The sequence below is a fragment of the Phyllostomus discolor genome, chromosome 11 (genome assembly GCF_004126475.2).
Source record: "Phyllostomus discolor isolate MPI-MPIP mPhyDis1 chromosome 11, mPhyDis1.pri.v3, whole genome shotgun sequence".
Classification (NCBI taxonomy): domain Eukaryota; kingdom Metazoa; phylum Chordata; class Mammalia; order Chiroptera; family Phyllostomidae; genus Phyllostomus; species Phyllostomus discolor.
This window is the reverse complement of record NC_040913.2, coordinates 19812574-19839939: the sequence shown is the minus strand read 5'-3', so window position 1 is coordinate 19839939 and position 27366 is coordinate 19812574. Positions and strand designations below refer to the sequence as shown.

Below are 27366 nucleotides of genomic sequence, written 5' to 3'. Positions count from 1 at the left end.
TGCACGTTTCAGAGTGAGTTGTATAAAACCGGCCCATATACTAGCTCAGGGGTTGGCAAACTGTGGCCATCTCTGGCTTTCTGCCTCTTCCTGTGTGGGCCCTTTCACGTGTTTAAATGGTGTTTAAACATAAAATCAAAAGAATATTTCATGTCCGGTAACTTACATGAAATTCAACTCTTACTGTGTATAAATAAAGTCTCACTGTGCCATAGCCATATCCATTCATTTGTGTATTGTCTGTGGTTGCTTCAATGCTCTGCTGACACAGTTGTGTAGCTGCTGAACAGAGACCATGTGGCCCGCAGAGCCTGACGTGAGTCCTCGCTGCCCTGTTACTGAAACCCCTGGCCGGCTCTTGTGTGAGCCTGTTGCCGTGGTCTTTGATTTTCACTGGCATTGAATACGGCCATCTAACCCTTCCAGACCCCTCCCTAACTTTTTTTTTTTTAACCAAGATCTTATCCTAGATCTTGGATTTCCCTAGATCTCCTTGGAAATCCCTAGGGGATTTCCTTGGAAATCCCTAGGATTTCCCTATTTCTGATTTCCCTAGCGGCAAATAACTTTCAGTCACTGTGGGTTTTTTTTAAAGATTATTTATGACAGCAGTTAATCACTTCAACATCTCTCTAAACAACATGGCCACCACACTTCAACTCTCTGAACTTGAACCCTTAAGACATCAGTGTCCTTTACAGAATTATGTAAAACAGACACTTGGTGACATCTTCACTTTTCTTTTCAGGCTCAGCACTGTTACAGAGACGTGCTGTCCAACCCTCCCCGGGCAATCACTCGTTCCTGTGCCACGGGGGCCAGGCTGTCCCCACTGCACAGGTTCTTTGCTCCAGCCCCTGCCTGCACAGCACGGGTCCTGCCTGCTGACGTCCAGATGAGGAGCCCTGCAGCCTGCCTTCATCCTCTGCGTTCTCCATGCCCTCACTCTCTCGATTCCGAGGAGCGATCACCCTCTGCTTCCCTCTGCCTTCCCTCTTCCCTCTGTCCCATTTCCTCTGAGCTCCAGGGTCTTACCTCCTCTTTTCTGTGGACCCTTCTTTTCTCCTCATTCTAGAAATATGCTGGTCTCCTTTATCCTGAAAGCTGTCCTCCCTTCAGTTCCATACTCAATCTGCAACCCTATTTCTTACTTCTTAGAGCCAAATCCCTCTAAAAAGAGTCATTTTTTTTCTTGTCTTGTATCTGCCTGACCTATTAACACTGGTTTCTGCTTTGGCTCCTCTGTTGAATCTGCTCCCAGTGACCCAGTTGTCTCCAGTCCCAGGGGTGTCCAACCTGCGGGCCGCCTGTGGCCCAGGATGGCTGTGAATGCAGCCCAACACAAAACAGTAAATTTGCTTAAACTATTATGGGATATTTTTTGTGATTATGTGTCACAATGTATTTACTGTGTGGCCCAAGACAACTGTTCTTCCAGTGTGGCGCAGAGATGCTAAAAGGTTGGACACCCCTGCCAGTGGTCTTTTTTAAGCCCTCATCCTGCAGTATCTCTCTGCAGTAATTCCCCCTATTAACTATCACTCTTAGCAAAACTCTTCAGTATCTTTTTTCTTTTTGGTGTCTACCCACCCTTGAGCCTCCTGAATTCTCTCTCTCAATGACCTGCCTTGGTCTCCCTTTCCCCACTCTTGAATGTTTCTGCCTTAGGCCCCTTCTCTTTCTCTTTATTGATATCATCGCTGGGCGACTTCACGGATGCCTGTGACTTCAGTTGACACCTATTTGTTGATGTGTCCTGATCTCTTTCTCCTTAATCCTCTTCTCTGAACCCTTAACTCCTTACAGACATCAGCAGTAGGCATGTTTTATAACCATCTTGAATTCAACTCATTTTCTTCAAGCATGTTTATTCCATGTTCCCTGGGAACACTAGTGAATGGCATCAGTGTCCTAGAGAGCATGGTGTTAGCTTTGGATTGCTCATCTCCCTGTCTTGCATTCATTGGGTCACCAGATGTCTTCACTTGAGCTCAGATGTGGTGTAACATGCTCACACCGGATGTTCTAATATTTTAGTTCAGTGTCCTGTGATGTCTCATCAGCTCTGCTGTGAAGCCCTCTAACTGGTCTCCCAATCATCAGCCTCTACCCAATTAGTCCATTGTCTACATGCCTATCTATGTCTTCATAGAATACTTCTCTGGTCATGCTTTTCTCCTCAAAGTCAAACACGACTGAATATTATACTGTAGATGACAGTGTGAGAGGTCGATTTTACCAGCCTCTCCAGCCGTAACCCTTCTCATGCTTCAGTCCCCATACATATGCCTTTCCCTGAATACACACTGCTCTGTCACACAGCTCCGTGCCTTGGCCATTGTTTATGTGTAGGATGGCACATTGTGCCTGCGAGGTAGGCTCCTCAGCCTCCGAGGACCGTGTTAAACATCACATCTTCTGGGACAGTGTCTGGATTCCCTCAAAATTAATCATTGCTTTCCCTTCACCCTGAGTGTACTCCGTGGGGCTTTTGTTGCACTTACCATGTGATGTTCTACTCACATCTTACTTGCCTATCTTCTGCATTGGCTGGTCTTTAGAAATTGGAATGGGAAGAGTAACCATATTTTATGCATCTTGGTATCTGTAGCATTTGGTACTCTGTTGCCACTGTGGTGGGTGCTTATGAAATGAGTAGAGAAATGAATCTTAAAAAGCAGGTGGGAGCATAGGGCCGGGCAGCTATCCCAGAATGACTGTGGAGCAGGGAAATAGCTGTGCTGTGTGCATCTATGAATGCTATTTGGAGAACTACTGGAGACTGGCTTTTAAATTTTTTTTCTTGTTTTGGTGTCTGTTGGCAAGGGTTGAATGAAGGAATGACCACATGTGGTCTGAAGTGCTGAGTTTCTGAATCCCTCTGGAGTACTTCACTTTTTCTTTGGCTCAGGGAGTACATGAGGTTTTGCCCTGGAAGATTTAAATGATTGGTGGCCAGTTCCTTAAGGCAGAACCTGGGGTAGGGAATGCTGAAGGAGAATATGAGTTTGGGTAGCCAAGAACAGAGCCAGGAGCAAGGCAATATACAACTAGGGCTTATTTAGACACTTATGTGGATTTTAGTAAAACAAATCTAAAACTTGCTGTTCATGAGTTTTCATCAGACTTAAAACTGAAGCAAGAACACAGGGCTCCTTTAGACTGGTCTCTTCTCACTGCCGGGACCGTTCCACCCCTCCGTCCCCCGATCACCCGCCCCGTGTGAGAGACAGGCGGTAGAGCACGGCGAGTGTGAGTGAGTCATAGCCTCCGCGAGCTGCAGTTTCGCCTTGCAGAGTCTCATGTGAGGAAGGAGAAGAGGATAGGCATAAAGTAGGGCTTGTTTTCTGGAATAACTTCCCTGCGTCTTAGTCTGCTTCGGCTGCTGTCACTGAGTACCATGGACTGGTTGGCTTATAAAGAGCAGGGATGTACTGTGCACAGCTCTGGAGGCCGGGTGTCCGAAATCGGGGCGTCCCCATGGCCTGGTGAGGGTCCTCGTCTAGGTTGTAGACGTCTGTGGTGTCCTCACGTGGTGGAAGGGCCTGTGGAGCTCTGTGGAGCCTCTATAAGGGCACTCATCCCGTTCATGAGGGTTCCACCATCACGACTTAGGCACCTCCTGATGGCCTCACCTCCAAATACTGTCATCTTTGGGCATTAGCATTTTAACATACAATTTGGGGGGACCCAAACATTCAGAGAGCAGTACCCTGATTTAGAAGTATGGCCATAGTGTTAGGAGCCACGAGGAAGAGGAGGAGTGCCACCCTCCAGACTTCCTTACTCCACTCAGACCAACATGGATGCTACATGATTGACACTAAGGTTTATAGCGACTTCCCTAAACACACTTTCAGCTCTTCTGTGAGTGGTTTTTTTGATTGTAAGAAATGGTTGCATTTCACAACATTGAGGAAAATGTGTTGTCTTCCTGCATGGTTTACCACCAACTGATGTTCTTGGCACAGCCTTTCACTTTAACTGTGGCCAGCGTTGTAGGAACTAGCTCATCCCAGGTGGGGACTCCTGTTTAGTCTGGGTGCCTCGGTCACCCCCGTTGCAGGTTCTAGCCATCAGTAGGATACAGTCATTGAGCTAGAAGCCAGATGATTCACACACACAAGGGCCAACAATGTAGTAGTTAGTACATTTCTTCATCAGGCCTCTGACTGGGCTGAAGTGTCTAGACTCACCTTTGTCTTCATTGATCTACTGAATCATAGTTATAATAGGTTTAAGAAATTGGGCAAAATCATTTAGATGTCAGGGTAGGAATGGTAGAATGGTTTGAAGTAAAGATGCACTAGTGAAATTGTTGAGATTCTGACAACATTGAACATTATTGATTGCATACTATGTGCCAGATGGTGTGTTAGTTAGGTACTGAAGGGGCTACTTTTATACTAAGAAGAGTGAAAACAATGATTTCCAGAATATACAGGTTGCAGTACAAATAATATCCCCTTTTTATTACAAAATCTTTTATTATAAAATCATAAGCATGTAACTCTGTAACATTACAGTGTCACACTCAAGCATACCATATGACAGACAAAATATTCAAATTAAAACTATACATTATTACACCCATATCATCCCACTAACCACACTCAAGCAGACCTTGCTTCTGTCAGACCCTTTATTACAGTGTTGCTTTATTTTTGAACTCGTTTAGCTTGATGCAGTGCCGAGTGTTTATAAAAGATTAGCTCTGCATCTTATTAGATGCAGATTTTCATTAGATCAGTTATTTTTGCCTTTCATATGAATTACCACATCCTGCTTTCTTTTTAAAAAATTTCATTGTTGTTCAAGTACAGATTTCTGCCTTTCCCTCCCATCCCAGCCCACCCCCCAGCCTTTCCCACCTCCCTCCCATTTCCACTCCTTCCCCTAGTTTTTGTCCATGTGTCCTTTATACTTGTTCCTGTAAACCCTTCCCCCTTTCCCCTGAGATTCCCTCCCCTCCCCCTCTGGTCACTGTCAGCCTGTTCTCTACTTCAGTGTCTTTGGTTTTATTTTCCTTGTTTCTTTGTTTTGTTGTTTAGGTTCCTGTTAAAGGTGAGATCATATGGTATTTGTCTTTCACTGCCTGGCTTATTTCACTTAGCATAATGCTTTCCAGCTCCATCCATGCTGTTGCAAAGGGTAGGAGCTCCTTCTTTCTTTCTGCTGCATAGAATTCCATTGTGTAAATGTACCATAGTTTTTTGATCCACTCATTTACTGATGGACACTTAGGTTGCTTCCAATACTTGGGTATTGTAAATTGTGTCTTCTAGGAACATTGGGGTGCATAGCACATCCTGCTTTCTTAAATTTGACTTTGATTAAATGTAGGCACTTACATATTCAACAAAATTTGAGTAGTAATTGTATTTACAGTGAGTCTAGGCAAAGATGATCAGGGCATGGTAGGAATGTCATTGTTTCTTGGAACTTTTTTGTGGCCCCCCAAAATAATTTTCAATGTGGAGAACTAGGGAAATTTAAACTCTTTCTTAAATCTATCATGTCACCTGTCCTTTGTGATTTTTCATTATTGATATTATCATCACTGGAGCATATATCAAATCAATTTTGGTGGTTAGTACTTTGCTTAATGAAGTACAAAAATAACTACATGGGGCTGTTATTTTTCATGTCAGGCAACTTGAAGATAATAAAAAAATGAATAGACCTTTAGACACTCCCAAGTTACTTTTTTGCAGAAAGATGAGGGACCAGTCCACATCTTAGTAATTTATAACATTTACCTTAATAGAACATGCTCATTGGACAAGGGAGGCGAAGGAGAAGTTCAGCCTATAGGGGTATAGTTCTTAACAAGGAAGCTCTGGGAACACTACAGGTGGACATGGGATGCATGTGGATAAGGGTGCACGTGAGACGTTCTGCAGGACCTGACCTGTCAGATCTTGTACTTGATGAAAAGCCACTGCGGTGCTTGAAGGGACGAAAGTGCAGAGTTCCCATAACACGTGACTAACACAACTTTGGTAGCGATGCTCAGAACAGGCTTGTTGAGGGCCATGCTGGCGGCGGGGAGTCTGCTGAGGAGCAGATTGCCGTGACCCTGTGAGAGGTGGCCAGGGTTTCAGGGAAGCTGAAGCAGAACCGAGTGTGCAGAAGGCAGTGTTCTTGGTGGCAGTTTAACTTGAAGCATTTTGGAAAGATAACCTTGCCAAGTGCGATACGAAGTTTAATCAATGTATCGTTATGTTTGGGCCCAACTCTGCTATTCTAGGAGTTGCAACTAAATGAAAAACGCATAGTCTGTACCACCTCCAAGTATGAGAAGCCCTTTACTTGTAGCTAGACCTTGGGAGGAGTAGTGTAGGAAAGCGTAAGTGTTGTTCAGAAGTTTATCACCCATTTTCTCTTAGTCAAGTTGTCTTGACTTCTTTGTTACAATCATTTAGATCATCATGGAGCCTCTCAAAAAATTTAACATTCTTACATTAAAAAAATATTAAGTTGGTTAAAAAACATGAAATTACCCTATAAAAAGTTCTTTTTGTTTTCTTCTCTAAGAAAATGCTTCCTTGTAACAACTCTTCAGCCACATAGTGAGGAGTAAGTAGGATGTGATGGCTTCCACTTCCTTCTGCTCTCCTCCACCCCAGCCTCAGGCACCCATGTAGCATCCTTGTTTCGTTCTCTCCCTCCACAAATATCCTCCTCCCTCCTCTTAAAAGCCTCCTTGCCAAAGGACAACGCGGAGTATTCTTCCTTGCAATAGATGCTGATTGTGTGCTTAGTTGGGATCTTGCTGTCATAGCCGCAGTCACTGTGCCATTGTGCCAGGAGGCCGGCCGCATAGTCAGCACGCGGGGGGGATGAATGCTGTTTACTCAGGGTGCGCTGTTGCCTGCATCTGTGGGTGAGAACACGCCACCACTGTAATCTGCATGGCAAGTGGTCAGACTGGTGTAGAATAACATTATCTGTTCAGAGAGTTAGCAGTCACAAAGAACTATTGATTGTTTTAACACGGAATTTTTCATGAGAAATTTGAGTAATAGAGATCGAAGATGTGAGAGCAGCCCCCAAGTGTGCTGCATTTTAACCCCTGTTTTCCGGTGTGTGTTGGGGTCGGGTTTACACAGCCAGAAGTTAAGGAGCCAGGAGTGCTGGCTCTGTCCTGGCTCAGATTGAAGAGCTGCTTAACCACCAGGACTGCACATCAGAGGGGAGTGACTGGCTGGTGCCAGTCAGGAACCAGGCTTTGCAGCAGAGCCCGCTTTGGAAAGCTTACAAATTCTCAAAGTGTGATCACTGTGAATGCAGAGGCTGCCTCGCCTGGTTCTTCCACCTACGTGGGGAAAGTGTTTTTTTATTTTAGTTTTTTTAATGGGGTGGTAGTTAAATCTGGAGACTGCTTGCCAAAGTAAAAGGAAACATTTTGCTCTTTTAAAAAACCTTGGTGATACTTTGCAAGAGTCTGAAAGATCCAAATTTTGGAGCTGATTGTTCACGACAAACTGCATCCCATCGTTTCTTTCCTCCCACCCTGCTGCCCATTTTTAAACACTTTTTCAACTGTTTGCTCGTTAGTATTGCTTGTTAAAAGTGATTTGGGGAATGCATTTCAAAGCAGTCTTTTTATATGTTTTTCTTCAAGTTGTGTCTAATTTCCAGCAAATATGAACCTATTTATTGCTTAAATGTAAAGTTTAACCTAATTTATAGTATTTATTTATTTATCCTCATCCTGCTTTGTTTAGGTCTAAATGATTGTCCTTTGGAAAAGTGGATTTTTGACTAGTGCAGTCATTTGTAACCCTTGAAGGGAGAGGAAGTGATGTTTGGTGTGACTTAAGTTTTTACAGTTTGGGGTCTTTTTTGTGATCCCAAGAACTTAGAAATAGTAAGGGCATGGTAATTTTGGAGGAGAGAAAAACATTAATTAGCTGAGATAATGTAAGAATTATATTATCGGTCTATTGCAGGTAAAATTCTTTTTTGTTTTTTATTTTATAGTATTAAAGTAATATATATAATCCTACCTTTAAATGTTATCAGAATAATATATGTTCAGTATGGAAATTTGGAAAATATTTTTATAAAAAGAAGAAATCCAGTAGATCACCAGGTCTCCATACTTGTCATCAAAAATAGCTGACATTAAATTTTGGTGTATATACCCTTCTGGTGATTTTTTTTTATCATTTTTGCATAAATCTTGTTTTGGATTCAAGGCCATTCAGAAACACAGTAGTCACTTTAAATTTCTTTCATAGTTTAAGAACAGTTTCTATAAAAATTTTAATCAATATTTTCTGATATTAAATGGGTTGAAAATTAACCTTAGGAAAAATATAGGACTGTATAGTTAATATTAAGAATGTTTCCCACAATTTCTAAAGGTTGTACAATAAGTTTCTTTGACTTTTTCAAAGCAAATTTTCATTGTTATACAGGCATGTTGGCTTAAATCAAGGTGAGACTGATTTGCTTTTTCTTAGAGGTATAAATAAATATGACCCTAATTGACAAATTGCCTTTTTTTGTAATGTCTTTTTCCCTTAGGTAAATGGAAGCCAGTTAAGATATTCTTATGAAAGTTGCTTTGTCTTCTCATTTTTTAACCGCTTCCCTCCCTCCCTCTGACAAGTCAGCATCTGCCTCCTTAACCCTAACTGCTGCTCTCTCTCTTCTGCTTCCGTGACAGCTGGCCGGTGGCGGAGTCTCTTCTCTTCACATGTCTCCCTGGCTTTTCCTTATAGTCCTGTTGCAAGACTCAGCCCTTATAGCAATGGCATTAATACTCCCAGCTTCTCTAAAACCTCAAATAAAGCAATACTAACACCTGAAAGAACAGGTAATGTTTCAACTTCTTGACTAGCTGCTTGCCTTGTCATTTAGGTACTAAACACAGTGTAAATAGCCAGCTTTCCCTGAAAAGCTTGAGGGTGTCTTACCACAATGGAGTTTGTGCTGCGCACTTACTGTGGACGCAGAAGAGGCTCGTGTTACTTTGTGCCGTGACACCATCGGTCTGCCCCTGGGCTGTGTGCAGCAGGCGGTCTTCCCCGTTAGCAACAGTGTATGTGTATGGTTAACGTGTTTCCAAATGCCTCCTGTGCCTTTAGAATTAAATGGCAAACACAGTTCAAGTACTTTTTATTATGATTGGAGAATATAAGGCTTTTAAATCTTACTGTTTTAAATTTTATTTTTTCTGTAGCCAGGACTACATAGAAAATAGATGTACATCATAGCTTTTTATGAGGCCAAGGACTGACCATTCCTTATTTGTTTCACGTTGGTGTGATCCCATTCCTAGTTTTCCCTGTGGGTCCTTTCCACCTTGGTTCCCTTATCTCAAGCCCTTGCTCTTGCACGTTCATGAGTGACGATGACCAGGCTCCTATGGCCGCTGTGCTCTCCGTTTCTGAGGGCTTGTTCATGCTTCTGTCTGTGTAGCTGTGCCTTTTACATGCGATGTCCTTCATCATTTGTCTCGCTGTTGTTTGCGTCTGCTTAAAAAATGGACCAGGGTAAGATTTAGTTTTAGAGTACATACTGATTACTGCCACAGACAAGGCTATCTGATTGTTAGTGGAAAGTGAACATGAACATCTATTTTTATACGATACCTTTAGAGACATGCTTCTCTAGCGGGATGCAGATTTTAGCATTAATGATATTTTCCTTATTGTGGTAAAAAACAACATGAGATTGATCTTCTTTATAGTTTTTCTAGTCTAGCACAGAGTGATTTTTTAAAAATTGTAAACATTGAATTTGAAGAAACAGGAAACAGATGATTTTGTGTAGAGGTTATAAACTTGTGGAAATATGTGCATTGTCTCAACATTAAGTGGGGTCGTATAGCTCACTTTTTGTCGACCTTACGAACACAGGACAGAAACTGCCCGTTGTTGACAGCATGGATTGTAGAGCATAAATAGATACTGGCTCTTCCGACTAAACACTAAACGTATCTCCTTTGTATTTCAGGTTACACCTCCAGGAGCTCCCCGCTCAGCCCCCAGTCCTCTATAGACAGTGAGCTGAGTACTTCCGAACTTGAGGATGATTCCATCTCCATGGGATATAAGTTACAGGACCTCACTGACGTGCAGATTATGGCTCGTCTGCAAGAAGAAAGTACGTTCTTTTTATACTAGAAAACTTCTTAAACTGGAGGCTTCTACTTGAACCATCTGGGTGTGGGGAGATTTCAGGTATTTCTCCCCAGGTAATGGGCAGTTTCTTTCTCTCATGCTGTCCTACTTCGTAGGTGGAGTGGTTAACAGGTCTCACATTCCCATGAGCATCATAAGGTGTTAGGACACACTCTGATCAAAATACGTTGCTATAAAGACCATTGCCATGTAGCCACTGTGGAAACAGTGTGTCGGTTTCTTAGAAGCCGAACATGCAGCTTCCACCAGGCCCAGCAAGTTTCGCTCTGGGCGTTTGTTGCAGAGCAGTGGAAATCTGTGTCTGCACAGAAACCTGCACACAGGTGTGCAGAGCAGCTTTGTTCGTGATAGGCAGATGTCTGTCTCCCCGTAGGTGAGTGGTTATTCAGATGGTGCTACCTCCATATTGCGGAGTGCTATGTACTCGTGAAAAGGAATGAGCTATTGATTCATGCAGCATCTTGGATAAGTCTCCAGGGAATTATGTTTGGTGAAAAAGATGATCTCAAGAGATTGTGCATTCTGATTCCATTTATATAACACTTTGGAAGGACAGTTTTAGAAGTGGACAGACTAGTGATTGGTTGCTATGGGGTAGGAAGGACAGGGTGTGGGGGTCTCAGCAGGGAGGTGGGTGTGGTTACAAAGTGCAACACAGGAGATTTCCATGGGGTTTGGAACTGTCTGCTTAGTATTTTGACACTGATGGTGGACACTTGATCCTATGGGTGGTAAAGTTGCATCAAGGTTAATACTTACACACATATGCATACACGATAGCACTGGGAACACCTGAGATGGGTTTGTATCCCTGCTGGTGTCCGGGTTGCCATATTACTCTGTAATTCTGCAGTGTTACCGCTGGGGGACACTGGGCAAAGTGCACCAGGGAACTCTCTCTGTGTTAGTTCCTAGAACTGCAAGTGGTTCTCTTAATAAAAATTCAATTAAAAAGCACTGATAGACTCTTCAGGATAAATGATTATAGAGGAGAAGATCATTGGAAACAAGAAAATTTTCCTCGGTTCAGCAATAAAGCCACACTGACTAGTCTGGGAATGGACACTTCGAGGACGTTAATGGCACTCAGAGGCACAGTACCACGTAAATCACAGAACTGGGCTGGGCTGGCCTTGGGGCTGTCTTCTCAGGCCGATACGAGTAGAAACACCCAGGTGCCATTTAAATGTAACAATTTCCTGTTTTCAGAGTCTGCCAAGGCCGCCATGAGAAACATGGTGATGCTTATGCAGAATTTAATAAGCTACATTTTAAGGGAAAAAGTGATTACTTTTTGTTATTATTTAGTAACAGTAAACTAACAGTAACTCCGTCTAAATCTGTGTGGCTAAAAGATTGGATGCCAGTTTTCGGAAGGTAAGTAGTCAGGGACAGGCTGCTGTACAAAATCGTGGTATTGACGAGACGAATGACTAAAAACTTACAGTTTGACTCTTTTTAGACGGTTGTCATTTAGGGTGACCCAGAATGACTGTAGTATCGACATGTCAGTGTGCTTTGAAGAAGATAGTGTTAGTCACAAAGAACAAAAGAGAGGCGACCTTGTTAGAAAAGACGTGGACCGCAGGTTTTGAACTTCCCTTTGACTTTGAGAGTTGGGGTGAGGATCAGGAGGGGTTCCTACTTGGGCAGAGATTTGGTTATTTTAATTGTTTGACTCACAGCAAATGATTTATAATGATAATGAATGGTATCTCCCAAGCAGCAATTCCTCAGTATCTGTCCAGAGTTCAGAAGGAATCCTTTGGGGAAATGCACATTGATTGGTGAATATAGCAGTATTATGTTTAATCTTCACTGTGATTGGGGCCGTCCTTTTGCAAAACAGAATAGTCTAATACTAAACATCTGTTTGGTAAACAAATATATCTGTTTTCTTGGGATGTAATAAACTAAGAACAAGATAATTGGATCTCCACTGGAATCATCTGGCACAAATTTTCCGCTAACAGTTGAACTTAGTATTTGCTAGGTTTAAATGTCTCTCACGACAGTCCTGTTTCTTGTGGTTTTGTAGGTCTCAGGCAAGATTATGCTTCCACGTCAGCATCTGTGTCAAGACATAGTTCCAGCGTGTCATTAAATTCAGGAAAAAAAGGGACATGTAGTGACCAAGAATATGATCGGTTCAGCCTGGAGGACGAGGAAGAGTTCGACCACCTGCCGCCGCCTCAGCCTCGCCTTCCCAGGTGTTCGCCTTTCCCAAGAGGGATCCCCCACTCGCAGACTTTCTCCAGCATCCGGGAGTGCAGGCGGGGCCCCAGCGCCCAGTGTTTCCCTTCCAGCGGCTACCAGCAGCAGCAGCACTGTTACTCGCCCCAGGCCCAGACTGCGGAGCAGCAGCCGGGCAGGACCAACGGAGGTAGGCCGTGTTGCCCTTTCGGGGTTTGCTGTGCTCAAGAAATGGTGTTTAAGGTCAGTGGCGATAATAGGTGAGTATTTCCCGGGTTTAGTAAGTACGTTGTCAAGACCTTCTCGGTGTGATCTGAATTTAAATCTGTAATCGACCGACTCCGGATTACGGGTCCCAGGTGTATGGATGTAGAGCTTCAGGAGCGCCCCCGTAACGTCGCTGGCACAGACAGGGTCATAAACGGGAGCATCTCTGTGTGGCTGCCAGGTCAGCCGTGGGGTGGGTGGCTCGGGCGAGTCGTGGAGTGTGTCGTGGATCTCCACAGAGCCCGAGGTGCCGAGGTGCCTTTCCTCACCTTTAGCACAGTCGTCAGCCTCTCACTGCCTGTTCCTGGCACAGAGTAGTGGCGTGATTGGCGTGGACGATGGTGCTTGGGGAGGGGGGTGCTGCTGGTCGATCCAGGTGTGGGGGACGTTGGGATGTGTCTTTCCCTCTGAGGGTGACCTCCAGAATGCAGATCGGTGTGGCGGCAGGGAAACGGGGGCTGGTGTTTGGCATGTTAGTGGGGAGTCGACCTGCCCTCGTGTCAGCATGGCAGGTTGGAACACAGGTCATTCTCTTGTGTTCTCTTCCGTCTTCCTCTTCATCACTTGTCTGGCTTCTGCACTCCCAGAGTTGCCCTCCTTGATCCAGCAAACGATAGGGAGAACAGTTGTGTAACACTCTAAGCCTGGTATGTTTTCATACTAATGATCAGTCACATACGGTCCACATACTATGGAGAAACAAGCCATGTTTATACAGGCACAGCTTCTAATCACACAGCCCCGTTTCCCACAGCTGGGGACAGGCGTGCTCCAGGAGGCAACTTTGCAACACTGCAAAGCCAAATATAAATTCTATTAGTGCTGGTCGGTTACCATGTTTTTCTTTTTGTGTGCTTGTACCATTAATGCTAATTGAGAAATAAGTTGAAAGCAATGAAAATTTTAGTCATAATTTCTTTTTGTACTTTTAGATTTTAAATTTAAAAGCAAATAGAGGCAGCTAGAGAATGTTGAGGTGACTAATTTCTAAATGCTCATCCTACCAGAAAGGCTGTATTCCATATGCTTAGTGCACGTTGTCACCTTATGTTACAGGTGAGGGCGGGGGCACCCGAATTGTTTCTCCAAGGGCTCTTTCGTCAGGCGCCCAGGACATCATAGCCTAGCTGTCAAGCAGGTGCTAGCTTTGCGTCTTGATTAGCTTTGTCAAATGAGATCATTGTCTTACCTTAGAAAAGTGGTTTTGACTTACTTACGTTAAACACCGCTATGAAAGGGATTCCATTTCCCTGAACCTGTGCCCCGACGATTCCTGGTAGGGCAGGGAGCCATGTCACAGCCTAGGTCACAGCCTAGCGTCCGGCTGCGGCAGGCGGTGGGTGGTCCCTGAAAGGCCCGGGGTCCCTGCGAGGAAGTGGAGCACAGCAGCACTCTGCTGCTGACTCATCGCCCAGTGGTCCCGAGCTCAGGCTCTGAAGTCCAGGGGACCTGAGTTCCAGTCCCGCCCACCGCTCGTCGCTTTCACAGGTTTCTCGTGGCTTGAACCGTTCATCGAATTTCTTGGTTATAAATTGTGAACAAAATACCTCTTTCCTAGAAAACTTAGGTATAATTTCATCACACCATCTGCTATATATTCCCCCAACCTAAGGAAAAAATGAAAGGACTGTTAGTTAGTTACCTTGCCAGTAGTAAATAAAGTGCTGAAGAAAGTGAATAAATGTCTCTCTCTGTCCCTCTCCCCCCAGCCACTGCCTTTAAAAAAACAAAACAAATTTTGTTAACATATGACTCAGATATCAGACTCTTCATTTGTGGAATACTATTTGAACAAAATTGTAAAATAGAAACAGTAACATTGAAACTGATCTGTCAAATATTTTTCTAACATACCAAATAACATTAGAGAAAATAATTAAGTCATCGATGCATTTTAAAATAATTAAAAATAAACCAGAAGTGCATTATTTGTTCATTGCTTCTGTAGCCTCTACACTGTCTAGGTTTGAAAGAGATGGCTCCTCAAAGTCGACCACAACCCTGACTGTCCTGACTCGTGTTTTTAGAGCACACGTTAACATAAACACACCCGACAGAGTGGGAGGCGTGAAAAAAACATGAGATAGTGTAATCGCTTGTGGTTCCCCAATGTTCAGCCCCATCTTACAAAATATCATTTCTTAATATTTAATTTCTTATTTGGGAAAAACTAAATTTAATGTTAATTTCATTTTAGTTGTCCCCCTTAGGATCTATATGGAAAACGGGTTGAGCGACACTGGTCTAAATAGTGAACTCAGTGTGCGCTGGGGATGGTAGCCGTCTTAGCTGCTGTGCTGTCCCTAGTGTCTTCTGGGGTGCCCGGCACACAGTATATGCAGGGTGGATGCTGGTTCCCTGCTTGTTCATTCATTGGAAATGGGGCAGGGGTTCCAAGTGGAGGGACTGGCGTGCTCGCAGGTACTAGGATAGGGAGTATTTGGGAACTTGATTCCTGGGTTGGGGGGCTGGTAGCAGGAGATGAAGCTGGAGGAGTATGTGCAAAGCTGACACCTTAGAGGGTCTCTTCTAGACCACGCCCAGGCGCCTGGGCGTGGAGATGGAGGTGCAGGGAAGTAATGGGAGGGTTCTAAGAAGGGGACTAGAAGTGCTCCAGGAAGAATGGAACTGGCTGGGGGAAGATGGGCCGGAGGAACAAGACGGAGCATGGAGACCAATAAGAGGATTTTGTGAAAATGTGAGTGATAAATAATGAGGTCTGAACTAGGTGGTGGTAGTGGAAGACTCACTGAATATTTATGAGGCAGAATTATGAGGATGTGGAGTCACGGGTGAAGAAGGGAAGCAAATCTTAGGAGATTCTCCAGATTTCTGGACTAGGTGACTTTGGGGCAGGGCTCTATAGACTCAGCCGACCTAGGTAACGTAGAAGGGCCTGGGTGTGAAACGGAAATGAATCCACTTGTGTACTAGGGTGAGTTTTGGCTTAGTATTTTAATATATACTCTGCTGAGCTTGAGTGACCTGTGTATTTTAGTGTGGTTTTCTTGGAGGGGTGTGTATTAATTAATAAAGGGAAAACTGAGATGATGTGGCTCATCATCTCGGCAACTCTGAGATGCGTGTGTGACTCTCCACTGCCCCTCAGTGGCAGAAGGTGTACTTAGCAAGGAGAAAGAAAGCGATGCCTTCTCTTTTTCAAGCCTTCCAAGGCTTGGTGGCATGCTCATGACAATGAAAACGTTTCAGAGGTTACATGGTTGTGTTGATGTGATCAGTGGATTTCTCAAAACATCTCGTTTGAATGTTAAATTATTACAAAAATTTTAATAATTTTTTTCCATTGTGATACTGCGAGGAAAACATCCAGAGTTGGTTTTCACTCTTCTAGGTTGTAACAATGCTTGTGTTTTTTTTTCTTTTTTAACTAAGTGGCTGTAAGGTTATTTGCTAACCTCACTTAGACACATTTTGATTCACTTAATGTATATGAACCGATACATAATGGATAAGCCCATGCCTCTTTTTATAGAACTCATGTTTCTTTTAACAGTCTGTTTGCTGGAACCTTTCTGGAGATACTCTGTTTCCCTATACAGAAGGTTAATTCCATTAGCTTGTCAGAATTCATGACATACAGGATCATTTTTATTTGTTGTTGAGCAAAGCATGATTTATATTTGTATTTACTTTTGAAAACTAGTATTTTAATAAGCACACAATTTGTGGTTTTAACATTTTGTAAAACTGTTTCCTCTTCCAGACAAGCTCCGAAGAAGCATGCCCAACCTAGCGCGGATGCCGAGCACCACCGCCGTCAGCAGCGGCGGGGGCTCCCCGGTCACCGTGCGGAACAGCCAGAGCTTCGACTCCAGCTTGCACGGAGCGGGGAATGGGCTCTCAAGAATACAGTCTTGTAGTAAGTGCAACAGTGCCTAGTTTTTGGTAATTTTTTTTAGTTGTAACACCTTTAGGCAGATACACTATTTATTCCATTTCTTTTTTCTCTCGGGAACAGTACAGGACACTTCTGTCCTTGCTTTGTGACACCTGCCCCCTCAACCATTAAAATTGAGTAGTACTTTTCCCGGTGCCTATGTTACCAATTCATAATTAGTAAATTATATGTAATCCTTTGTATCCAAGGATGGCAGTAAAAGCACTAAGTGGTCATTAGTCTGTCTACTTATCATACAAAATCTGTTTTCTTTATGGATCTGCTTCTTTCTGTCTACTTGGTGCCTTTACTCTGAAGAAAGCACACTTATTCCGTCTTGTTGTTACTTTGGTGGTGTTTTTCTCCAGTTCACAGCCTTCCCCCCCTAAATAAAGTTACATTTTAGTGTGTCTAAAGTAGTGTGTATCTACTCCATTTCAGCTTACCCCACAGTCTGTCAATCATTTTCTGTGTCTTACCCAGCGGCAGACAGATAAGTGAGCATTCAGCCTGGTGTTCATGTTTTCACTTTGTGTGGGGCAGGGGTGGTTCCCCCCAGCCCCCGAGCTCATGCTGTCTGTGTGGGTGGTTGGGGTCAAGTTTGAGGCTGACCCCTGGACACAGACTCAGTCGTAGTCCTGATGTGCCCTGGGAGGCCTGAAATGTGTTCAGTGTGCGCTGCCCGAGAGTCACCAACCAGGTGTCTGAGTCTGCTCCCAGGCTGTGTTGTCGCCCTTCTCCCTCGCATCCAGTTTTGGGGCTCAAGTGGTATTTTCCTAGCGTGTGATGGTCTTTCATTTCTTTGTCTTAATTCCTAAAGACAAAGTGACATTTATTTTGCACAAGCAACTGTGCCAACTGGTTTATTATATTCATTATTTTCTTGAGTTCTGCCAATGATCCTGTGGGGTCGTTGCTGTTGTCGTTCCCATTTTGCAGAGGAGGAGACCGTTTTAGATAGGGCGGAACCAGTGGGCACAAGGCCACACGGGTGAAGGGGTGGATGTGAAACAGTTCTGATTACCCAGAGTTGATGCTTCTGACTACTCTGGTGCTCTGCCTCCCGCACGCTGTTCCTCTCTCCACTTCAACCAGTTTCCTCTTACTGCCTGTATAATACAGCCCGGACACCACTCCCTGTGAAAAGGTCCTGTTGATGACCCCGACTGTCCCGTGGGCCCCCACAACATATCTAGACTCGGTTAGGTGCTTGGTGCTGACCTCTGTTCTTCCTTGTGTCATACTTCACTGTCACTGTTTTCATCTTGCCTACTGACTGTCACCTCCCCCTGGGCTTGGGCCATAGTTTATCTGATTTTCTGACCCCAGTGCCTGGTTCCTAATGAGTTTTTAGTAAGCGTTTGAATGAATGAAGACAAGAATGTTATAGGGTTTATCGCCAGGCTTGATTTGTTAGTATTTGAATTAATACCTTGTGTGAGAACACTGAAGACAATCTGCACTTTGCTAATGCGGGACACAGACAGGACTGCTGACTGATTTTATATCGGGAGGTTAGGGCAAGGGGCCAAGTGGACCATGATGGTGTCTGAGATAAACACGCAGTTTTATGCTTCCTGTTGACAGTTTACAAAAATAAAGTGTGTAAACGTAGGATGGGAAAATAGGGTTTGACAGTAGCAGATATGGGGATGATTAGGAGTTTCTTTCTGCTAACTCTCAGTCAGTGGGGGGCCAGTAACAGGAGTTGAGTGCCGGAACATGGGTGTCACCTAAAAGAGAGCAGAGCACACTCTGCAAAGAGCGGCCGGGGTTGAGGTGCTCAGAAACAGGGCATGGCAGGGGGACACAGGGAGCAACTGGCAGAAGCCCCCAGGGACGAAACCTGGGGCAGTTTGAGCCCCAGAATAAATAATTACATTAAAGGATTATAACCCATAGATTAAAATACATAACCATGGGTCTATATTTAATTGAGTAAATCAATGGAGAATAGGGAAAATTATTCTTTATGTTAGAATTCCAATTGACAAAGGTAAATGAAAGGAAGAAAGTAGGAAAATCATTGTTTGTTAGCCAAATGTCATAACGAGAGGAAAGAAAACCCGAGAAGAGAGGTGACGTGTAGAAGAAGGTCAGTCATACATTTGACTCAGATCCGAGGATTCTGCCCTCAGTTACTTTTATTTCTAAGCATTCAGAGCAGAATTCTCTCTGAGTCCCAAGTTTACCTAATGAGGATCCCTAGTTCTGGACCATTTTACTTTCGGGAAGGAACACAGGAGAACACGGCCTTGGAAACGCCGTGTGATGCAGAAGGAGTCACGCTGGATTACTAGTGTCCAGCGTTTGAGTTTGGATCTTAATCACCAGTTATGTGTTCTTTTTGATTCTTTCTCACTTGTAAAATTAGGATTATGTCTATTAATTTAACTAGTTTTTCTATATTTTAATTACTTGTTTTTTATTATGGTTGACATACAGTAGTTTCAGGTACATAGCATAGTGATCAGACATTTATATAACTTACTGATTCCCTGGATAGGTCTGGTTCCCATCTGACACCATACGTCGAGACTACAGTATTATTAACTACACTCCCTATGCTGTTCTGTACATCCCTGCGACTGTTTTTGTAATCGGTAACTGTCCCTCCTAATGCCTTCACCCTTTCGTGCAGTCCCCCAACTCCCCTCCCATCAGGCAGCCGTCAGGAGGCTCTCTCTGTGAGTTCGTTTTTGTTTTGATTGTTCATCTGTTTTGTTTTTTAGATTCCAAAAAGAAGTGAAATCGTATGTACTATTTGTCTTTGTCTGTCGGACTTATTTCTCTTAGCATAATACCTTTTAGGTCCATCCCTGTGCTTGCAAATGGCAAGATTTCATTCTTTTTTGTGGCTGAGTGATATTCCATTGTACACATGCACCGTCTCTTATTTATCTGTCTGTCTGCTGACGGACACTCGGGTTGCTTCCATGTCTTTGCTGTTGTGAAGAATGCTTCAGAGAGCATAAGAGTGTGCACATCTTCTCGAATTAGTGTTTTTTTTTTTTTTTTTTTTGGATAAATACCCAGAAGGGTAATTGCTGGGTCATAAGGTAGTTCTATTTTTAATTTTTGGAGACAACTCCATACTCTTTTCCCTGATGCCTATACCAGTTCACACTCCCATCACGTGTCTGAGGGTCCCTTGTCTCCTCGTCCTCTCCAACACGTGTTTGCTGATTTTTTATTCTTGCTTTTCTTCTCTACACCTTGCTTTTCTCATGGAAAATCTCCATTTGTTGATTTTTTTTTTACTATATAGTCTTTCTGATAGGTGTGAGGTGGTCTCTTGTTTTAATTTGATTTTCCCTGATAATTAGTGACATTGAGCATCTTTTCACATATCTGTTGGCCGTCTGTATGTCCTCTTTAGAGAAATGTCTATTCAGGTCCTTTGTCCATTTTTTAAATCAGATTTGTTTGTTTTTTTTTTTTTTTTTGGTGTTAAGCTATGAGTTCTTTATATATTTTGGACATTAACCCTTCATTAGATGTATCATTGGTGAATATCTTCTATTTAATAGTTTTTTTTGTTTTGTTGATGGTTTCCTTTGAAAAACTCTTTAGTTTTATATAGTCCCAATTGTTTATTATTTTTTTGTTTTCCTTGCCTGAGGAGACACATCCAAAAAAATATTGCTAAGAGTGATGTCACAGAGTTTACTGCTTATATTTTCTTCTAGGAGTTTTATAGTTTCAGATCCTACACTTCTGACTTTAACCATTTTGAGTTTATTCTGTTATATGTTGTAGGAAAGTGGTAAGTTTTGTTCTTGTGCATGTATGTGTTCAGTTTTTCCAACAGCATTGATTGAAGAGACTGCCTTTATTCCATTGTATAATACATTCTTGCCTCCTTTGTCATAAATTAATTGACCACATAGGCAAGGACTTACTTTTGGGCTCTCTTTTCTGTTCAGTTGATCTATGTGTCTGTTCTTATGCCCGGTCTGTGGTGTTTTCATTATGATGGCCTTGTACAGTTTAATATCAGATAGTGTGATTCTTCCCACTTTGTTCTTCTTTCTCAAGATTTCTGTGGCTATTCAAGGTCTTTTGTGGTTCCAAATGAACTTTAGTTTTATTTGTTCTAGTTCTGTGAAAAATGCTGATGGTATTTCGATAGGAATTGCACTGAATCCATAGATTATTTTAGGTCATAGTATGGACATTATAATGATGGAAATTCTTCTTATTCATGAACATGGGATAGCCTCTCACTTATCTGTATCTTTTTCACTTTCTTTCTTCAGTGCCTTACAGTTTTAGAGTACAGCTTCCTTTAAAAAAAAAAAAGACTAGAGTGGTTATCCATTGTGTATTGGAGAATTAATAGGATTAATAGGACTATTTCCTAAATAACTGCTGTAATATTTTAAATGGTACTGATTGGGATTTCACTGAACCTGTAGATAAATTTCAGGAGTATTGGTATCTCAATAATAAGTCTTATAATTCATTAAAATGGAATATATCTTCATTTATTTCGGTCTTCCATGTTTCAGGAAAGTCTTGTGGCTTTCTGTATAGAGGTTTCATAAATCTATATTTAAATTTATTCTTGCATATTGATTTTTTAAATGTTTTTTCTGACTTTAGTTTCTATGAGTGTGCTGGTATTTAGAAATGCAGTTGCTTTTTGTATTTTAATGTTGTATTGGTGACTTTGCTAACTCCACGTATCCTGATAGTGTTTAAATTTGGAATATACCAACAGAATGAGTGCATGTAAACACCAACACATACTCACAAAGGTACATAAAACTCCAAACCAGAAGTAACCCAGCTTTCCATCATCATCAGAGTAGGTTGGAACATCCATACAATAAAGTAGTGCATAGCAGTGCAACAACATGGATGAATCTCAGAAACATGTTCAGTGGAAGTGGCCAGACACACAAGAGAACATACCGTGTAATTCCTCCACTTGTGTGAAGTTCGAAGTAGGAATGTCCAGTCTGTGCTGATGAAAGTGACCATAATATTGGGTTGGCCAAAAAGTCCGTTTAGTTTTTCTGTAAAGTAAAAGACTTCATTTTTCATTTTTACCAGTAACTTTATTGATTTGGATACTTTGAGTATGTCAGCTATCTCTGACTATCAGCTTCTAGTGGGTAGAGGCCAGGGTGCTACTAAACATCTTCCAAGGCATGAGACAGCCCCACAGCAAAATAATTATTTGGCCAAAATGTCAGTAGTACCAAGAATCTTCACAAACCGCTTTTGACATGTTCCATCAGTCACAGCACCTTTTCCATACACTACACAAGTTTTTGTGTGTGTTTCAGTTGCATTTTTAACTTTCTTGAAATAATAAAGCATAATATGCCTAGAATGTGTATTTTTCTTCCTCTTTAATATTAAAATGGCTGTACAAAAACTCACCAATTTTGATGTTTTTTAATGCATGCTGACATGAAAGCTGCCACAATACAATCTAACAAAATTGTTTCGAATGAAGTTAAAGACAGCTAAGGACTAGGAGAGCCATCACATGGAAAAAACTTTGAACAGCCTTCTGGCCCACCCTGCAGTTACCTTTGCGGGGCTGTGGACTGGGGAAGGGGCATGAGAGAGCCTTCTGAGATGCTGGTCATGTTTGGTACTGTACTGTGAGTAGTGGTTACATGAGTGTGTTCAGTTTGAGATTTCCTTGTACTTAACGAGTATGTACTTTGTGTATTTTGTTTCATAAGACATAGGGACAAATTCATATGTTGATTTTTTTAAATTAAGATTTTTTTTTAGCAGATTTAGGTTTACAGAAAAACTGAACGAGAGGTATAGAGTCCCCATATATCTTCCCATGGCTCCCCTTACCCTCCCTGCCAGTTTCCCCTATTAATAATATATTGCAATTGTGTGGTATAGTGGTAACAATGGATAAGCCAGTGTATTGACATATTCATGGTTAGAAGCTACTGAATTGAGTTGTAGAGTTGGTTGCAAAGGATCTTAGAGCTGACTTGCCAGCCAGAAACAGATTATTGTGCCCCCAAACTTGATTGCAACAGAACTATAGCAAAATCCTTATTTTTGCCTTCTTATAGACCTTATTTTTTATTGACTTTGACTACTGTCCATGTACATCAGCATTCCTACCTATAGAATTCACTTACTATATAATTTAAGAAAATATTTTCAAGAGATTAAACTGTAGACATTTTTCTCCCCTATTTTTATTTCAAAAAGATATTGTATGTTCTGTGCTTAAGTTCAAAATCAGCTAAACTGTTTTGGAAAGCAGGGTACGTCCCTGTCAACTGAGCGGTGGCCGCCGGGCAGTGAAGGCTGGAGCAGCGCGCAAACACCGCGCAGGGCTGCGTCGTGAGGCCCCATTAAATACGGCTTCAGTTTTGTCTTGGAGAAGCGCATCAGAGAATTCAGTTTGTGCTTCTAAATGTGAAACGATACATAATGTTGGGCCCGGGCCTGGGTGAAGTGTGTGAGTCTCACCCAGAGGTCCCTTCGTTTTTGCTCTCGTGATCACGGTAATGGCAGGCTAGCCCAGCCTAGTGGTCACTGCGTGCCGGGTGCCCTCGTAAGGCTGCGCGTGGATGAACCCACTCAGTCTTCCCACCGACCCTGTGCGGTGGGTAAACGGCCCGAGGGAAGCTCCTTGGGAAGCATGTCTGTAATAACCTGTACTTCGTACTTACTGGTTCACCTCTGTCTTCCTTTGTATAATTACAGGTCCCTTGTTTCGTTTTTGTAAAATCACCCCCAAAGTAACCATCAGGAAATCCTAACGTCTTCCAAGCAAGCAGGGAAGAAATTGTCCTGTGAGAATTCAAATTTGTTTAAGGAAAGGAGGTGGTTCTAAGAATATATTATAATATAATTCATTATTATAATATATTCTTATATATCTTATATCTTATATATAATATATAGTATATTATAGTAACATATCATAATAATATATTATATTATAATATTATATTATAGTTAGGCACTCATAATTGTTGCCCATTGACAGAATAGAAGATTCTCTTGTCAAAAACTAGAACTTTTGCTGCACCTGGTGTGGCTAAGTTAGTTGGGTGTTGTCCCATAAAGTGAAAGGTCACGGGTTCAATTCTTAGTCAGGGCACATACCTGGGTTGAGGGTTCGTCCCCAGGTAGGGCACCTACGAAAGGCAACTGATAATGTTTCTTTTACATCGATGTCTCTTCCCATCCCTTCTCCTCTCTCTAAAAATAAACATATATAAAATCTTAGGAAAAAACTAGAATTTTCCAATACTAAATGATGTGTGGAGTATTGGAAAATTCTAATTCTTAACAAGAGAGTCTTCTGTCAATCGGCAACACTGTAGAATGAAATACAGTAATATAAAGTATATATTAATAATTTCATTTATATATTCACACATCTTTCAGACAGTATAGGTGTTTTGAACGTAGCATTTCCTAAGTTGGGCAGCGATAGATTCTCTCTCACGTGCACGTCATTCCTCATTTTCTCTTCCAGTCCCATCCCCAGGACAGCTCCAACACAGAATCCACAGCGTGGGGCACTTCCCCGTGTCTGTCCGACAGCCTCTTAAAGCTACCGCCTACGTGAGCCCGACCGTCCAAGGCAGCAGCAGCATGCCTGTGTCCAACGGCCTGCAGTTGTACTCCAGCACCGGGATCCCCACGCCAAACAAAGCCGCCACTTCCGGGGTGATGGGCCGCAGCGCCCTTCCAAGACCTTCCCTGGCAATAAATGGGAGTAACCTGCCTCGAAGCAAAATTGCACAACCTGTTAGAAGGTAAGAAACTTTGCTCCTTGGTCTAGATGGCTTCATTCGCAGTTTGAAATCAGAAGTCGCTCCTGGCTCCATTTTGCCCTTTCCTTGGTCCAGTCTGACCCTACCAGCAGGTCACTCTACCCGCTAGGGCCTGACTTGTGTCCCTTTTCCTGTGGAAGGTGATGGGGCGCGGGTGTCCCTATGTGGTCAGGTCCCCCCTCTCTGATCTCATCCCCACCCTCCCTCCTTACTTGACTACTGATGCCTGTTTGCCTTTGCTTTACTTTACCAGGGAAGCTCCACCCCCGAGACACTTGCATTTTCTTTCCTTTGCATAGCCAGAACCCCCTCCTTCTGTCCAAAATTGCAGCTCCTGTGAGTTTTGCCGCCTCCTTCCCCTTCTCCGTTTTCTCTCTGTAGCAATTGTCATCATCAGTTGGCTCCACATTCTACTTGCTGTTTTACGTGCCCTGATTCTCCTCACTAGAATGCACATCCCCGAAGGGGGCTGGCTGATCTTTGCATCATTGCTGTAGGTCCCGCACAGGGTAGGATTGCAGATGGTTTTTGAATCAGTAATTTTTCTATCAAAATGAGCAAAACTGTGTTAGGCACCTGTGTGTGCACATTTCCGTCATATTCATGGTTTAACAAGCATCTTATGATACTTAGCTGGGTTTTGTTAGCTTATGTAGGTGAGTGGGTTACGGTCCAATTAACATTTTGTTTTTCAAATTCTAGAGTATTTGCAGGCACATTTTAGATGAGATCGTGGTCCTGAGATACCCTTCTTGCACCTAGGTATCCTGGAATGTTTATGGTCAAAGAGATACTCCGTGAGGGTGGGCTGAGGGGACGCAGAAGGTGCGACAGTGGAGGCAGTAGTACAGACAGCTGTTACAGGAAGTGAAGGCATCGAGGAGGAGAGGAAGGGAACCGTAGGAAACGTTTGAAAGGGGTTTGGGAGCAAATAATTTTTTTCCATGCATTGGTATGTATAAATCGTTTTATTTTCTGAGTAGAAGTAATAGGTGCTCAGAAACAAATCCAGAAACTATTGAAAAACACAGGAGATCAAGGCTGGCTTGTACCCCTGCTCCCCAGATGGAGAGGAGTACAACTCAACAACTTGGTGCGTGTCTGTCCCGTCAGTTCTGGGTTACCCTCCTCCGGTACATGCAGAGCTGTGTTTTGTGTGTGGCCGGACAGTTATGTGACACAGAGGTAAATAGGACCATCTGTTCGTCCTTGGCTACATGTCCCCAACACTTGGGAAGGTTGTCACTGCCAAACTCTATGGGAAGATATTTTCTCAAAAGTAAGCAAACACTGGGAATTATTTTTTTAATTTTTTTTCATGTTAATTTGCTGTTTGTATTCAATGAAGTGACCATTTCTTTGGGGCCAATTTTTGTTGAGTTTTTCTATACAATACAGTAAGGGTGTTAATCATTTTCCACTTAATGCCCATACAGTGTGCGCTGCACTGTGCTGAGAGCTGGTTTTCAGTAGGGGGTGTGCTGCAGAGCTCTGGAGTGTGGAGCACGAGGTGCACTGAGGGGCGTGCCCACAGGCTGCCGCTGCTGGCGAAGGAGCGGAGGGAAGTGAGTGACGGGACTCACAGGGCGATTAATGGCCTCTTTCCTCCTTTCCTACCCTTACAGTTTCCTCCAGCCTCCAAAGCCTCTGTCGTCACTCAGCACTCTGAGGGATGGAAACTGGAGAGATGGTTGCTACTGATGCAGTTTGTGTGCCCTTGAAGAATGGGGAAGAAGTGGAAATGAGGGTTGTACGTATTACCTAGCTGGCTAGGTAACAGTGGATGTTGGGATATTCTTTCCCCTTTGCATCTTAACATACTTACTGCATTGTTTTTCAACGGACCAATCACCAGAGACTAACTATTGCACTTAAGCATTCGCCGGAGATACTGCAGCGCTCTCGGATCCATGCCTGCAGTCGGGGACCCTTAGACCTAGACGTTTTTGTAGAACTGCTACGTACCTGAACACTCTTGGAGAGAATCAAGATGTATCAGTAATGCTTTCTTTGCCATATGAGGTTTTTAAAGTAACTTGTTCACTTTACTTACGTGTTCTAAACATCTTCCCATTACGTGTTCTGTATTTTAATACATTGCATATTTACAAATATGTTTTATCAATGTATGTTTGGAAATTTTTTATAGTTTACAGGAATTTTATTTTTTGTGCCTATTTCTTTTTACACCTCTGTGAACCACTATGAAACAACTTAAATTTTGTGCCATAAAAATATTTTTGTGGTAAGGTACTATTTTTTTAGCTCTAGGGATAATATCAACAACAATCCACCATACAATTTGAGAGACATAATTTTATGTTGAATGAGCACAGCGTAATCAGAGGCATTGCGAGGAGACAGCCAGACAGCGAGTTGAGTGGTCTTGTCTTTTTCATTGTTAAATTCATTGTCATACATGGGTTTCGTATTTACAAAAGGCATCACAAACTCATTGCACTTAATATCTGCAATTTTGCTACTGTACCACAGCTGATTTTCAATCCTTTATTACAGAGGACGAAACTGTAATGTTTTATTAATTAACAATGCTTCTGGAAATGAAGGCATTTTCAAGCAAATAAATCTTTTTGATAGACCTTTTACAAAACCCATTTGCACTAATGAATGCTTTTCTTATGGTATATGACCTAATATTTGTTACTGTGTACCTGCTGTTTTGGAATGTTCAGAAATAAAGACTATTTCAGCAATACCAGGTCGTGCACGAATGTGCAGCATAAACATATGTTTCCCTAGAGTCGTGAAAGTGGTGGTGGCTGCTACGTTCTCACCAGGGCATTTATGTCTAAAGCAGGGAGACAGAATACCCACGTTTGCAGAAACTGTTTCTTTCTGTAAAATACTTGTGAGGTCCAGCTTTAGTTCCCATTGGAAGGGCTGCTGGAGCTCAAATGGCTCGTGGCCCTGAAACCCTTACGGATGAACACTGTCAAAGATGATTTCTGTATGTTGTAGGGGTTTAACTTGAAATACTTCCTTGGTAACTTGAAATATTTCCTCGGTGTATTCCTCAGAGTACAATAGCAGAATAGTATCTTTATTCCAC

At 42.7% G+C, this 27366-nt stretch overlaps 1 protein-coding gene across 2 annotated transcripts in view; it reads left to right on the top strand.

Annotated features, from left to right (window-relative positions):
• The window catches only part of SLAIN1 (SLAIN motif family member 1), a 57858-nt gene extending 30846 nt beyond the window's left edge, over positions 1 to 27012 (top strand). Inside the window, exons 3-8 of one of the 2 annotated variants that reach the window (XM_036011251.1) lie at positions 8678 to 8827; positions 9970 to 10119; positions 12196 to 12540; positions 16342 to 16497; positions 23996 to 24278; positions 25922 to 27012. In XM_036011251.1, the coding sequence (XP_035867144.1) occupies positions 8678 to 8827; positions 9970 to 10119; positions 12196 to 12540; positions 16342 to 16497; positions 23996 to 24278; positions 25922 to 25997 (1160 nt within the window). In that variant the 3' untranslated portion in view covers positions 25998 to 27012. The remainder of the gene's footprint in view (positions 1 to 8677; positions 8828 to 9969; positions 10120 to 12195; positions 12541 to 16341; positions 16498 to 23995; positions 24279 to 25921) is intronic. The other variant, XM_028526639.2, reaches the window with a different exon arrangement.
• The last annotated feature ends 354 nt before the right edge of the window (positions 27013 to 27366 follow it).